The sequence below is a fragment of the Opisthocomus hoazin genome, chromosome 9 (assembly GCF_030867145.1).
Source record: "Opisthocomus hoazin isolate bOpiHoa1 chromosome 9, bOpiHoa1.hap1, whole genome shotgun sequence".
NCBI lineage: Eukaryota > Metazoa > Chordata > Aves > Opisthocomiformes > Opisthocomidae > Opisthocomus > Opisthocomus hoazin.
Window position 1 is genome coordinate 10,560,195 of NC_134422.1, and position 15,286 is coordinate 10,575,480.

A 15,286-nucleotide genomic window follows, 5' to 3' on the forward strand; every position below is an offset into this window, starting at 1 on the left:
CTCCTCACAAGACTCGCTGCCCTCCCCCGGACGCGCCCCGCCATGGACACCTCAGCGTTGCTCCCCGGTGCCCTCCCCGCACACGCAACGAGCGGCCCGGGGGTTCCTGGCCGTGCCGGCGGTGCCCCCGCGGACAAGTTACAGCAGCCTGCCGTGTGCTTTACGCGGTACCTCCCCGCGCAGCTCTGGGTTTTGTCTCGGTGACAAACCCCTCTGCGAGGGCGGAGCAGCGCTGTGCCGCCTGAACGGGCTCCTGCCCGGCCCCCGCCAGCGCCAGCCACGCTGCACGCACGCTGCCTCATCCCTGAGGCGCGCTGGGGCCCGGACCCACCGCCCAGGCGCAGGGTTGCGACGCGCCCCCGCGCACTCCCACAGCGGCCCCGCTGCGCGCCCAGCCCGCCCCGCCGCAGTCAGCTGCCCGGCGGGTCGCTGCGGAGGCTGCGCGGGGCGGGGCTTGGCGTGGGGAGGGAGAAGATGGCGGAGGCCGAGTGAGTCCCGGGGCTGTGGAGGGGCGGGCGGGGGCTGGGCGAGGCGGAGGAGCCGAGCCGAACCGGGCCGGGCGGGCAGCGCGGCCACCGGAGCCCTACCTCGGGGCGGGGGTGGCAGCGGTCCCCGCCGCGGCCGAGCTGCCCGTGCCCTGCCCGGGCGCGGGGTGGGGGCGAGGGGGCGAGGGGGAGGTCGGCGGTTCCACCTTCCGCGGGCTGGGCCCTGCGGGGGTCGCGGAGCGGGCCCGGCCCGGGCCGGAGGTGCGAACGCTGGCCTGAAGCAAGCGGCTGGGTGCGCGGGTCGCCAGGGCTCCTCCGCCCCGGGGGGATCCCGAGCAGCCCGGCCGGGAGAGCCGCCTCGCCTGGTGCCCGGAGGAGCGGGGGGCCCTTTGCTTTTGGCCTTGCCTCGCAGAAGGCAGATGGCTTCTTGTCACTTGGCCGGTTTTGCCATCTCCTGCGCGGTGTTGCTGAAATAAATCCTCTCCTCCCTGGCCCCCGCAACGCTGCGTTGTTCCCGGTGTCTGTGTCGTGTTGGAAGTCACGAGTCGCGCGCGGCAGAAGGCTCTCGGTGAGCGTGAAGAGCACTGGGGAGCGCTTGCGGGACGGATCTTCTAATTAGGAGACAGTTAAGTGACTGTTTTCAGAACGTCTAGGGTGATAATTTACTTGTTAACTTTCTGCGCAATGCCAGGCGTTGCGTGGTCGCCCTGCGCATCGTGCATAGTTGCCTCGCATGGCGTGGTAAGAAGCTGGGGCTGAAACCGTGTGCCACCGAGGAGGGGACGCGCAGCTGAGCCGTGGTGGCAGAGCCAAGCCCGGAGTGTTCAGCGTCGTGTTGCAGTTTGGAGTGCGCGTCCCCAAGAGACGAAGGCTCGGAAGTAGTGTTGGCTCAAGATGTGAACTATTCCCATCTCAGTGGAAACTCCCAGTAAAATACAAGGGTTAAAAAGAGACATTGTCCCCTCTGCCTGCAGGCACGCTAGCCTCCCAGTCCAGAAGAAGGAGGTGTTGTCTTCTTTGGAGACCTTAATATGGTGAGGGGACTGGACCATCTGTCCTATGAGGAAAGGCTGAGGGAGCTGGGCTTGTTTAGCCTGGAGAAGGCTGCGAGGGGACCTAATACATGCATATAAATATCTCAAGGGTGAGTCTCAGGAGGACGGGGCCAAACTCTTTTCAGTGGTGCCCAGCAACAGGACAAGGGGCAACGGGCACAAACTGAAGCAGAGGAAGTTCTGTCTGAAGAACTTCTTCACTCTGAGGGTGACGGAGCACTGGCACAGGCTGCCCGGGGAGGTTGTGGAGTCTCCTTCTCTGGAGATATTCAAGACCTGCCTGGACAAGGTCCTGTGCAGCCTGCTGTCGGTGACCCTGCTTCAGCAGGGGGGTTGGACTAGATGACCCACAGAGGTCTCTTCTAACCCCGAACATTCTGTGATTCTGTGACAACAGTAAATACGTTTTCCGTGCCTGAGCATCGTGAACCCAGGCTGTCCGAGGCACTGAAGAATCTTCAAGTGAGTGTTGGTCACCTTGTTCCGTTCCCCCGTTGCTCTGTGGCGTGCTAGAACATCTGAAAGGCAACGAGCGGCGAAAATTTGAAAACTGGGGTAAAACAAATAGGAACAATATGTGTAGGATGAGAAATGAGGACAGAAGCTACTGTTTCATGCTAATTTGGGACCTTGCATTACTTGTTATAAACATTGACCACCGTGCATGCAACCCAAGTGCCCTCGCTGTGGTCAGGCTGTTCACCTCATAGTGAAAATCTGGTGCTGGTGCCTTGAATGACTTGCAAGTGCAGTGTAGCGAAGTCCTGTTAAGTTTTGATAAGCCTTCACAGTTAGGTATCATATATTTGCTGAATGACATATTAAATACATGGAAATCAGATAAATGCAGGTTTTATATTCAGGAACTGGTTTATGCCAGAATAAATTTGGACGTTTATTTGATCATCAACATTTCTGGGAAAAAAAAAAAGTAAGATCTGATGGTTGTTTATGTCAGTATTGCCATGTGGGACAGTTGATGATTCTTAATTAAGTTGGAGATTATTGTGTTTGAAAAATTACAAGAAGCAGAGTCGCATTAGAGGGAGATAATCAAGAGATAGTATAAAATGGGGAAATAATGTTGGGGTGAAATTATTTATAGATTTCACCAAAGATGGGGACTTGGGCTGATCTTACTCAGTACTTTAGTTGATGACATCGGTGCACAAAATAAGATGCAGTAATGATATTTGCTGATGACCCAAAGCTGGGAACCATTTGCAGGGCCAAAGAGGACTGAGATATCCTACAGGAAAAATGGAGCAACATAGAGTATCGGAGTAAAGCCTCTGGGCTGAGATTCAGCATGCAAGGTCTGGGGCTGGTACCAAGGAACAAGGAGTTCAGTAACAGAGAAGAAGAGAGACTTGAATGTAGTAATGGATCACGGGATGTGAGCAGCCACTTTATGACAGTGAAAAAAGAAATTGAGATCCTCAGTGTGCCACAGAAGAGCTCGTTTAAAGAGAGACACGGAAGGGAGAACTTTCTTGTACAAGGCTGTGCGAGCCGAACCTGGGATCGTATACATCAGCTCTGGTCATGCATTAAAAGAAAAGGGATGTGCAGACTTCAGTAGTGCCAACAGCTGTTGGGATGGTGAAGGAAGTGGAGAGTCAAGACTGTAGCTTGTTTGCCTAGGCAAGCTAAAGCTAAGAAGGGACCTAAAAGTTTAAAAGACCCTATTATGATATTCTAGTAGAGTTTGTGACTGGAACCTGCAGGCTCCAATGCTGTCGTTGAAAAGACTCCTGTAAATTCTGGGAATTCCTGTGATCACCTGGTGGGCCAAGCCCCCAGGGAGAGGGGAGACTCTCAGATGGAACAGCAATGTATTTGTGACTCCGTGCTTTCTTTCCCGGAGGCTAAATGTATTATCCAAGCTCCACTGCCATGCCATCTGGAGGAGGGGAAAAAAATGTGGAGCACCTCCTTTTTGCTCGAGGGAAGTGTGTTGCAGTGGCGGTGCCAGCCTTGGTGCAGACGTGTTGTGCTCGGTGTGAGTCAGGAAGCTGCCCAAGAAGCCTGACACCGTGGTTGCCCTCTTTCCCCCCGCCGCAAGACGTGTTCATGATTACAAATAACGTAGAGAACCGGCAGTGTAGAAGAGATCCTGTATTCTCAAGAGGACTCTGCTGCTTCCCCAAACTGCCAGCAGGAAGTTACATGTGATCAGGACGTTTTGTTTTGTTTTTTTTCTTTTGTTTTGCCTCTTGGAACTTTTTCTGAGTGATGGAGGATGTCACAACGTGGCATCGCATCTGCTGCGGAGTTACCTGTAGTATCTTGACCAGCCTGGATTTAATTTCCTTTTTGGCTTTCAATCAGCAAAAGTGAATGCTGCGTCCTCTGCACTGCTGCTGCTTCTTCAGGGACTTCCTCGGGATCCACGGAAGCCAGCGGAAGGGGGACGGGTGTGCTGGTTTGGCTCCCTGTGCACCTGCGTGGCCATGAGTAAGAGTTAACAACAGCCGCCAACGGCTGGCAGTTCACATTTAAAAACAATGTCAGGGCTTTTTTTCTGAAGTTCCAGGTGGCTAAGCTGTCGATCAAAATCCGTGTTATACATGAATGTGGCACTGAATCCATGTATAACAAGACTCTTGATGGACAGGTATTTTTAAAAAGAGTGATTGGGATGGGAACTCTGCCATTCCTGTAGTGCTGGCAGAGCTGCTCATGTGGGACGCTGCCTGGTGCACGGGAGCTCCTTTTCCCTTCCCCCTCGGGTTCTGTTGTGCCTGATTACAATTACGGTTTGTAATAACGTATGGCGGTTTTCACCAAAAGTGTGTTACTTCAGTAAACATTTCTCTGAATTAAGATAACTTCTCTGGTTTGCTGAGTTGTTTGCTCTTACCTGGGGTTACGAAAATGGATGCGCTGCGGGATTGCTGAAATTCTGACTCCATCCTGAAAAATATTTCTCACATTTCACTTGCCGGTTGAGAAATGTTTTCTGGCGTTTCTTCAGGAACAGAGATCTGTGAACCTCTGTGGCTGATTTCAACCTAAGGGCTGTGTTTACTTGCATCTGAATTACATGATCTCCAGGTGTTGCTTAAAGGAGGGGAGAACAACAATTTCTTGTTAATGCAAAGCAAGCCTTTCTTCCGTCTGATATCGGTTTCGTCTCTTCACCCGTTCTCTGTGGTTTCACATTCTTAGCTGCCCCATCCCACATGTTTCCTCCTCCTCTGTCTCCTGGTAGACCAGGCTATTTGCAAAACCTGTTTTCTTTGTAAGGCATTTTTGCAGCTGTGGTTGGTTCTGCTCTCAAATGACCAATTGCCTCCTCAGAAAATTCTGAAAAATGTAATAGCCATATTTTTAACCTCATTACAAATTATTTGAGAGATGTATTTAATGTTTCCTAGATCTGCATTTTTCACCCTCTTTTATTATTTTTCAGGGTTTGGATATCTCCTAATTGAGGAGAGTCAAAATACTGATTGCAAGTGAACCCTCCTCAGTCAGCCAGTTGGAAGTCTCTGAGAACATAAGAAGTCATGGCAGAAAATGACGCAATGCCAACCTTACCAAAAAAGTGTGGCCCATACATTTCATCTGTAACCAGTCGTGGCATGAATTTGGTAATTCGTGGCATAGTGCTGTTTTTTATTGGCGTATTTCTTGCATTAGTATTAAACTTGCTTCAGATCCAGAGGAACGTTACTCTCTTCCCCCCTGATGTGATCACAAGCATCTTCTCCTCAGCTTGGTGGGTACCACCTTGCTGTGGCACAGCATCAGGTAAGTTCAGTCGTGTACGTATGCCTGGCGTGGAGTTGAAGGGGTGGATGGCTAGTTATATAGTTACAAAAAACTGTATGAAAGGTGTGGAAGACAAAAATTTCTCTTTCAGTATCGCTGCCCGTTTTGAGCTGCTGTTATCCTTCTGATCTCCTTGTATATACACAAATATGCATGCACGTGTCCAGAAATTGTTCTGCTAACTTGCATAAGTTTTGCGGCTTCTGCTGGGTTAGTGTACAAGTTTACCAGACTTAGGAGGTGGTGCCACTGGTAACCCTGAGGCTGGATTACAGGAGTGCGCTCTATGGGCAGCCCTGGAAAATCCCCTGCAAGTGTCAGGTTGTGCAGCATGCAGTAACTTGATCTGAGCACAGCAAACCACCCTGAGTAGTGCTCCCTTTCGTGGGCCAGCTTTCTGTTTGTTCCTCCTTCCAGTTCAAGGTATGTCTTTAGTTCTGTAAAGCTGGGAGACCTCGCTGTGTCTCAGGGAGTTGAGGCCAGGCATGCAGTTTGCTGTTGTAGAGTCGTGTTGCAGAGCAGAGCACCTTGCTTAGATTCGTATGTCAGGTCAGATGATGTGAATATGCTCCACTTCTGCCATGACCGCATAGGCAGCTGAGGCTTTTGCATGGGATTTGGGAGCCTAGTTTATGTGAGATGTCTGCTGTAGGTAGTAAGAAATATCCCTTTTTCCTCTTCAAGTATCAAGGCAGATTCCAAGTTACAAGGCTGATGAAATTCGGCTTTCTCCTTGGCGCTGAAGATCGGTGATCCCATGGTCAGTTTTACGCTTTACTAAGGGATTATTCTTACCAGCCAGTACTGGAGGATTCTGCTTTAGTGAACCTTTACAGTAAAGGCAGTATCCTCCTAGAGGTCGGTTTTAGTAAGACTGAGAAGCTCACATTTCTGGGTATAGATAAATAGGAGGCACTAACCTAGCTTTTGAGTTGGCATCATTGTTCTGCTAATGATATTTAAGTCTATTTTTTCCTAATTGTCCAATTGCTTTGTTTTCGATACCTTGTTGAGATACTACACCCCAGGTGTCATAGAGGAGCATGGTTTGAAAGGAAATCCTCCAGATATCTCTGAACCTGTCAGTTTTGTTCTGCTGTGGAAATGCATTTGGTGTATTATGGTGGCAGTTACATACCTGCTTTATCTGCAAGTTGTCTTTCTGTTACCCTGCTGAGATTGTGGATTACTTACTGGATTCTATCCTGCATTTGCTGTCTTTTATACTCTAACCTGACTCTCTTAACAAACATGTCTGGTAAAGGTTTGGTCTTTTATACATGGAGTAGTGGGGGTTGAAATGACAGAATCCCAGCTTGCAGCAGCAACACAGAAGGTTTGCAATGCTGACTGTAATGTTTGCACTGTCAGCTGTTGGCATCAGGCTGCACCTCGTGCTCTCTGGAGTTGCCTGAGAACACTGTCTGCAGCTGCGTCGGGGGAGTTGCGAAGGCTGGGTCCTGCCGTCATCTCGGAAGAAACTTGTGGGCCTTTCTGGGTCTGATGGGTTGGTGGCTTTGGTGGAAAGGCTCGGTCTGTCTTGTAAAGTGTAGTCAGTCACCTGCTAGGTATTTGCACTACTTAATTTTAAAGCCACCTGATTTAAAAATACTACTGCCTTAATTGGCTTTTCCCAGTAGGAGTGACCCCTGTTGAGGTGTTTGAGTTCTTTCGTTTTCGTTATCGGTGTTCTCTTCTCCATTTTTCCTTATCTTCTCTGCTAGTGTACATACATGGAATTTCTGTGGTAAATGCTGGTAATTCACCCATTTTCTTACCATTTGTACTCCCACAGCCTTCCTGGAATTGACATGAACATTTCTCTGCAGTATGGTTTATTGTTACGAACAGAATCAAGGTATTTTTGTGTATTTATAATCAGTGGTGATCAAGGCTGCTTTCAGAGAAGTCCGTTCATCCGTCGCTGTTATTAGTCATCAGTTTGGCCCAATGCCTTTGGCAAGAAAATTAATTGCTCAGGGAGTTTTTTTTCCTCTCCAGCATTACTGGTGATGTATTTTCCCGAATCCTGGAGATCAGCTTCCTCTCTGGCAGAATTAAGAGCATTTGCCATGACATACCTCCGACAGCACGCCAGACCAAGGGCACTGGAGTCTGTACCGATGACTCAGGCTCTGTCCCTCTCCTGCAGCACCAGTTTAACATCAAGCACCAGCGTTATTCCTCAGCGGTGGTGGTAACAGTCTTTTTGGCTGCCACTGTAGTAGGGAACACGTTTGTGAAGAAATGTTCAGAGAGAATAGCAGTTCCCTGGTGTTGAAAGTCCTGTTTGCTTTCTATGTTCAACAGTTTCCATAGGCTCTTGGCTTTCCCTTTTCTGTGCGGGCCTTTATAGTAGCATTGAAGAAGACAAAAGAATTATCCAAACAAAACCTGCTTGTAACAACAACAAAAGCAGGCACAAAATACTGATGTTACAAACCACACTCTGCCCTTACCCTGGTGTGTTTGTTTTGCAGTTATTTAAACATGTATGTCTGATATGTGGAATTTTGAGAAGTGCCAGCCTGCAAGCCATTTCTGCACCTTTTGAACTACAATGTGAGCCCGCAGGTATCAGTAGGGTGCAGAACTCTCGTCCTCTGCCCTTAGTTCAAATTGGCTCTGTTTTGCTACCTCTGCCAGGTCACTGCTGCAGTGGTTGAAGATGCTGCTGAAGTTTTACAGGGCTTTTTTAAATAATGAAATTGTCTGAAATTCCTCTTCTTTTACAATGTATGTTTTGTACTGTTTATCCTTAAAAGATCTGTTTTGGTTGTCACACTGATTGTCAAAGTCCAGGTAGTCTGTATTTTAGTGAAATATTGCCAGTGCTTTAACTTCTGGGCCTTTTTTCTTTCCTGTCTCCACAGCTGTGATTGGGTTATTGTACCCATGCATGGACAGACATCTGGGAGAGCCACATAAATTTAAGAGAGAATGGTCCAGTGTAATGCGATGTGTAGCAGTCTTTGTGGGAATAAATCATGCCAGCGCTGTATCCTATATTCTAATGAAATGGGTGATAACAAATGGGTTTCCACTAAAACAAAGCTCACATAGTCATGGTGAATTGTTGTTAAAGATGTAATGTGCAGAATTTTTGCAGGGGAAACGCAGAATATGTATTACTGTTGAACTGTCATAGCGGTATGGGAGGTGACAAGTCTTACATCTTTTTGTTCTGAAAAATCATTGCATTAGAAACGTCTCAATATTGGGCTTTGTCTTACTTAGTCTTTATTGTCTTTGAAGAATTAAAGTAAGTGTGGGGAAATATTTGTGTGGTAGGTATTACAGAAAAGTGCTTTAAGACATTTCAAGGGTTGATGTCCTTTTAACACTGTAGTAAGAGGTTGAAGCCCAGTGATGAGGTCATCAGTGAAGCACATGCACCTTGCAGAGAATGGGGAAAACTCAGGACCAGGTAATACCCAGGGCTACGCAAAGCATTTTACAAGGCAGTTAGGCATTCTACGAATGATGCCTTGATACTGAATGAGTAGTTACCATTCCTGTGGTCATTCAGGAAGAGCAATTAGAAGTCAGTCGGCATGTTGCAGTACGTTATGCTCCTCCTGGTTGTGCAGCTAATCATATACATGCTGGCACAAGTGTGCTCGGAACTGGCATCCCTTCCCTCTGAAGCAGCTGGCGACATGCTGGGTGACGGTGTTTTTCACATGGACTGACACACCTTACTGGCAGCCCTGTGAGTCTCAGTGGTTTTCTGTAGTCGTGTCTAGTGCCTCCTGTCAGGTAAAACCAGGATCTGTGTGTGAAAACTGGGTTCTTGTAAACTATTTGGATAGAAAGCTGATCATTTCCGGAGCTCTCATCTGCTTCAGTGTCAGCTCCAACACGGTTTGCAGAAACCATGCTAAGAATTTCTGACTGCGTGCTGCTGAATCTCCTTGTTTCCAGGAAAGAGGGGAAGGTCAGTGAAAGATGTGAGAGCTGGCTGAATTCTTACAGAGGTGGCTTGGCCCTCGGATGGGTTGGGCTGTTTTTCGGTTTTGGTCGCACCAGCCATCCTATCCAGTGTGGGCGGATGGGCTGGAGCTGCCGAGGTTCCGAGCTGTTCCCGCTGTCCCTCACAAACCGTGCTCTCATTGTCAGAGATGCATTAACCTCATCCTGTGGTTCTCACTGGCCTGGATTGCACCTGTTGTAGAAGTACGTGCAGCTTTGCTGCTTTGAAGAAATACAAGAGAATTGACAGCTTCTCTCTGCACGGGTCAGATTATTTACAGCAAACCTTCTTGCAGTTCTTGAACAGCAGTTACACATATTCCAGAACATCATTAATGGAATGTCTGTATTTCCTCCTTGACAGCTCTCCAGACCGCTTTCTTTTCAGCTTATTACCAGTTCTGCACATTACCATATTTGGTGTCGTTTTTGGTCTTGTTTGAGATTTTTTCTGATGCTATTGCTTTTTATCCTGTAATCGTTTATTTCAGATAGTTGAACTTCTTTCTCATTTCCTTTAGGTCTCTTTCCAGGTCTTTGTGAGAACACAGAGCAGTGTTTTTGTGTTGTCATCCCATAAACTTGCTTTCAGGCTTACGAAACTTGACAGCCTGCTTTTTAATAATCTGTTTTGGGCAGGACTAGTGAGGATGAGTTAGTATTTCCAGAACATTTTGAAGAATGTGAAACACTCCAAAGATACCTGGAGTGACTTCACACTTTTATCACAGTTGACAAAACTGTTTTTCAATGTTGATTTACAATAATACTTTCACAGTGATATTATTCACATTTTGTGTTATAGAAAACACTAACATTTTTAATATTTAGCTGAATGTAAATTAGCATGTAACTTAAACAAAATTGCAATTTTGTTTAACAAATACCTTTTTTCAGCAAATCCTTGTCAGAGAAGTCTAATGCTAGATTTAAGGTTTCATGCTTAGTGTAATAAAGGACCAGATAAGGATGAGATGTTCTTATTCTGAACAGTAGCATGTGCATTGTATGTCTGTATGAAACACCTCAGTTGTCTGGTAGGTGTATATCTCTTCACTCCTGTACCACTGTAAGACCCTAAAAATGTGAAGTGTCATAAATTTTTTAGTTTCCTGATAGGTTGGCAACACTTAAAGGCTTTTTTCCTTATACTCGATAGCTGTGTGATAGCTGATACAGCTAGTGCTGTATTTTTTTTAAGGTATTCTTTTCTGTTGTGCCCAAGTACGACAAACAGAATGAAGAAAACTGCTTTAGACTTGTATGTGATTATTTCCAAGCTTATCCTTAACAGTCAACACAGAAGGTGGATTTTGCCAACAATATTCAGTTGTCTCTCACGTTAGCAGCCCTGTCAATTGGACTGTGGTGGACATTTGACAGATCACGAAGTGGCTTTGGGCTTGGCGTGGGAATTGCTTTCTTGGCCACGTTGGTGTCACAACTTCTGGTCTACAATGGAGTTTATCAGTAAGTATTTACTCCTTTAAGGTTGAATGATAGTGTCCTGAAGCTATAACATAAAATCGGAATAACTAAAAGGGTAGAATTTGACGTGATTTCCAAAGCTGGCAGCACTTAATTTTGAGTGTAAAGTAAATTGGACTGTTCATGAAAGCTTTTCAGTGTTTGTAAGTGAGACTTTTAGTCGGAAGTTGCTTATTTCAATAAAATTGCTGCCTTACCAACAATGTAATGTGCTGATTTTTTAGTTGAACAAATGGGATTATAATCAATAAGAAGCCTCCTTTGTTATATGCTGCAAGTAATTATATAATATGGGTCTTCTCAAATTGAAATGTCCTAATATGTAAATTTGTGGATTTGTCTCCTGATTAGAGGACTCTGTGTGTCAGATAACTTTGAGCTCAAAAATGTGTGTTCTTTTCCAGATACACATCTCCAGATTTCCTTTATGTTCGTTCCTGGTTGCCATGTATATTTTTTGCTGGTGGAATAACTATGGGCAATATCGGCAGGCAGCTGGCAATGGTAAGGTTGGGAGGGGGAGTAGGTGTATCAAATGCCTTCTAATAAAAGTTTTAATCTACATGCCATTCCTTCCTGCATATATACCAACCAGGTATTTGACTTCTGGATGTGGAGAAGGAAGAAATCAGTAATCGTTGCTTTTTGATCTCGTTAGCAAACTGTTAGTACTTTTGTTCAGAGCACAGCCCGTGACTGTGCTCTGTACACTCTCAGTCACATTATCGTAGCCCTTTCAGGACCAGGAGCTAAGTAAGCTCCCATGTTTGGGGAGAAGTCATACCATCCCCTAAGTCTCAAGGAGACAGAAATTGCAGCCAGCGCGCACACAGAACTTAGGGACACCAAATTTACGTGGTTAAAGTGTAAGCTAAGCTTTTTCTAGAAGAATCCCCTGCATAGCAGTCTTTTTCATTATGTAAATGAATATTACTAATTTTATCAACTTCTGTTTTGCAGTATGAATGCAAAGTCATTGCAGAGAAGTCTCACGAGGACTGAGGAGAAACAATATGCACCTTTTAAACAGGAAAATGTCTGACATGACTGTCTGAGGAGCATAAGGAACACTTGACTATGAAATTGCCAAAATGCAATTTTTTTTTCCCTTGAGTGGTATACTTTACTGCAATCTGTGATTGCTGCTTCTATAGAAACCTTGATGTCTGATTTTGATTACTGTGAAGTTACAATAGTATGCAATACATTTGACAATATTGGTTCAATTATAGGATGCATTCTTCCAAATCTAAACTGAGTTTACCATGAATACTTGTCTGTCCATAATGTTGCAGTGCCAAACTGAACCTTTGCACTACCTTTCTGTAGCTGAAACTTCTGCTTCACTTTATCTTGAAAGTTTTGAGGAATTTATTAATAGCTCAGTGAAAGACAGGGAATGCCAGTTTACGAATGAAGGTGTTCGCGTTCTGTGATGATAGCCCATAATATCTTTATGAAATTAATGGATTACAGGTGAGCCTTGATGCAATAAGTAACTGCTGCCTATTAACACACAGGATCGTTCTTCTTACATCACAGGCGAGGAGACTTAAAACGGATTGTATGGGTTATTGCGGTATCATTTCAGTTGTCTGTTGTACGTGCCCAGTATCACAGAATACAGAAATGGAAACTGAGGCTGGACACTGTTTGCTGTTTTCCCCTGGTACAACCAGTATACGTTTGTGTATGAATTGATGTGGACCATCATCAGATGTAGACAGATTCTGAAACTACTTGTTGTGTTGAGTAATGGGATACAATTCAGGTCATTCTTGTACATTCTCTTAAGCTGACTTGTGTTGATCCCTTATAAAAAAAAAAATCTTGGGGAGGTTTTTATTGTGAAACTTAATTCTGCTGAACTAAATCAGCCACTACCATATAGTGTCATAAAACCCTCCATTACCAATGTTACTCTTGATAGTTCTTGTCTACTGCCTGCTGTGTTCGCGGGGATGGGCAGGAGGAGGCAAGGCTGTATTTTAGGTACTGATGTAGCCCTCATGGCTGTGGCTGTGGTCCAGGCAACCATAAATGCATTTGTTCTCACAGCAGATTTCTGAGGTGGAGAAATACTGTTACCCCTGTTTTACAGGTGCCTGTGCACAGAAAGTCTGATAGGACAGAGAGCTGAAATAGGCTGTGTGCTAATCTGTTCCCTTCTTAAGAAGAAGGATTTCAGCATCTGGCCCATGCCTGGGGGCATTCGTGGAATTTCCTCATGGCTTTGCAGCTCCCTTTTAAGACTATGACATAAAAGAACTTGTAGAAGGCAGAAAGCAGACTTCAAGATGACACTGCTAACCTGTGCCAGCAGTGGATTTGGCATGGGATGTCTCTGCTTTGTTTTCCCCCTTCTGTCTCGTTGATGATGATGTTTTAATGTATTTGTTTTCTTTTTTTTATCTTGAAGTAATATTTCTTAAATCTTCCGTGAAAGGTTTGTAAGACATGTTACAGTCACCTAGGGAGGCTGTAGTTGGTCCAAAGAACAAATAGATGTATAGACACGTTTTTATTAATAAACATGTGTGTGCATTGTACACAAAGCTTGAAACAGGCAACTCTTTTTCAGTCTTGCATGCTTATCTCTAAGTCTGAAAAGTATGCAATGGAGTGCTTCCAAAAGCATTGTAACGAAAGAGCTGGTCACAAAAGAAGAAGTGTAAAAACAATAAATGAGCAAATGATGTATAAAGAGTGTGGTTCTGCAGCTGCACGAAGTTTCGTCAGCTTCTCGCAGTTCCATGGAGCACACTTTCATCGGGCAGTGTTTCAGGAGAGCGCTTACAGAGGCGCTTTGCTTTAAGCAGAGGTAGAACATATTTAAGTAGATCCCTGACTAGAGATTTTCTTTTAATCGAACCATATGGCAATAAGAAGCATTTTGTTAATAAAGCCAGGAAGCTGTTAAGGCATGAAGTAGGGGTGAATTTCCTTAGACAAGCTCTGGCATTTCACGGAAGAAGCAGTTGGGTCCCTTTCCGTACAGTATTTGGCCTTGTCCACCTTCTTAAACAAATGGCTTCAGCTTGGTGGGCAGCGTGATGAGTCCCTCTTGAATTATCAGGGCATGAGTGGCATGAAGATTCAGATGTTTCTTACCCTAACATGGTACCTCAGCAGCCAGTGTGCTGACTTGTGAAACAATTGACTTTCATCGTGACCAGGAAGTGTATGCAACTGGAGATGAGTAGTTTTTATTATTCACTTGGTGGTGGAACTTGTTGTACCTGCCAGCCTAAATATTTACACAGAAGAAGCGTTGTGTATGTTAAAATGGGCAATGTGTGAGAAGTGGTTATTGTACATCTGTGGCACCCACTTTACAACACTTTGCACTCAAATTCATCTAGACCTGATCAGGCTGTGCTGTCCACTAACTTCTTTTAAATTTCGTTTTGGAAATTTTGAGCATGTTGTGCAAAGGCAGCAATCATCCAAAATAAATTTGGGTGGAGTCCTTTATTATATGTGTTCTATTATTTTTATTCTTATTTTACTAAAGTGAAAAAATACGACATCCAAGATGTGAATCTTGTATCCAAACTGCATTGTAATGTTATGGCTGATGTGTTCAAACCCTGAAAAAGGTTCATGATGAGAATGCTGACACGGCCTTAACTGTAGTGGTGTGAACATGCTGCTACTGTATAGTGTGTAATTATGACATTAGAGTGTCTTAAAAATGTTGTTCAATAGAGAATGAATAAGGTATATTTTAGATACAACTTTATAAGCAGTATAACTTCTTCACTAATTAAGCATTGTAAGGTTTATGCTGTTTAAACTGGGAAATTGCTATTAAAAGCAAAATGTGCATTAAATACAATTACAACCTTGTTTGAAAGGTTTCTTCTTTCTTTAAGATATTATACTGATTTTTAAAATACACCAACTTGCCTTCTATCAGCAATCTTGTAATAATTTTGACCATTGAGCTGGCATATTGGTTGCACAGAACACCTGTCTGGAAATACTAAAAAAAAGAAGCAGGCAAGATCAAACTGGCAGCGATTCTGTCATAATTAGGATGCTGAGCAGCCTTTGAGAATTTGCCCTTTGGAATCTGCAGTGGGAATATTTGAGCTGGGGGGAAATAAGCCAGATAACTTCAGTTGCGATACAGAAAATAGAGATTTTATATAAATAGCCTCTATGAATAAAACACTGACGGCACGTAATGCCATAATATGATATTTGTGGTTATTAATGTTCCAGTCTGCATATGAACTGTGTGCTATTCTGGTATTCACCGACAGTCCATTCACAGTGCCTATTGCTGTCGCAAAGAAGACGTAACAAATAGAGGTTTAGAAATGTGTGATGAAAAAGCCTCCGGGCAGAGGTGAAGGGGGGTTGGGAGAGATGCAGTGCCCACAGCAGGACGGCTCCACAAGTTGGGAGGAGCACTCAGGGCGAATGGAGAAGACCCGTGTTTGTGCTGGATGGGGCAACCTGGGACCCAAAAACCTGAATTCTACAGTCAAAATGCAGAGTCCT

The 15,286-nt window shown here is 45.0% G+C and overlaps 1 protein-coding gene across 2 annotated transcripts; it reads left to right on the forward strand.

The window, feature by feature from the left end:
• The first annotated feature begins 401 nt into the window (after nucleotides 1–401).
• Nucleotides 402–14,626, forward strand: INSIG2 (insulin induced gene 2). Of its 2 annotated transcripts, none has more exons than XM_075430296.1 (6): nucleotides 402–488; nucleotides 4,956–5,296; nucleotides 8,191–8,315; nucleotides 10,584–10,759; nucleotides 11,182–11,281; nucleotides 11,738–14,626. In XM_075430296.1, the coding sequence occupies exons 2-6, from the start codon at nucleotides 5,053–5,055 to the stop codon at nucleotides 11,777–11,779; spliced, it is 687 nt and encodes a 228-aa protein (XP_075286411.1). In that variant the 5' UTR covers nucleotides 402–488; nucleotides 4,956–5,052; the 3' UTR covers nucleotides 11,780–14,626. The 2 variants fall into 2 exon arrangements, with proteins under 2 accessions (XP_075286411.1, XP_075286412.1); XM_075430297.1 differs by having other exon boundaries at nucleotides 10,593–10,759.
• The last annotated feature ends 660 nt before the right edge of the window (nucleotides 14,627–15,286 follow it).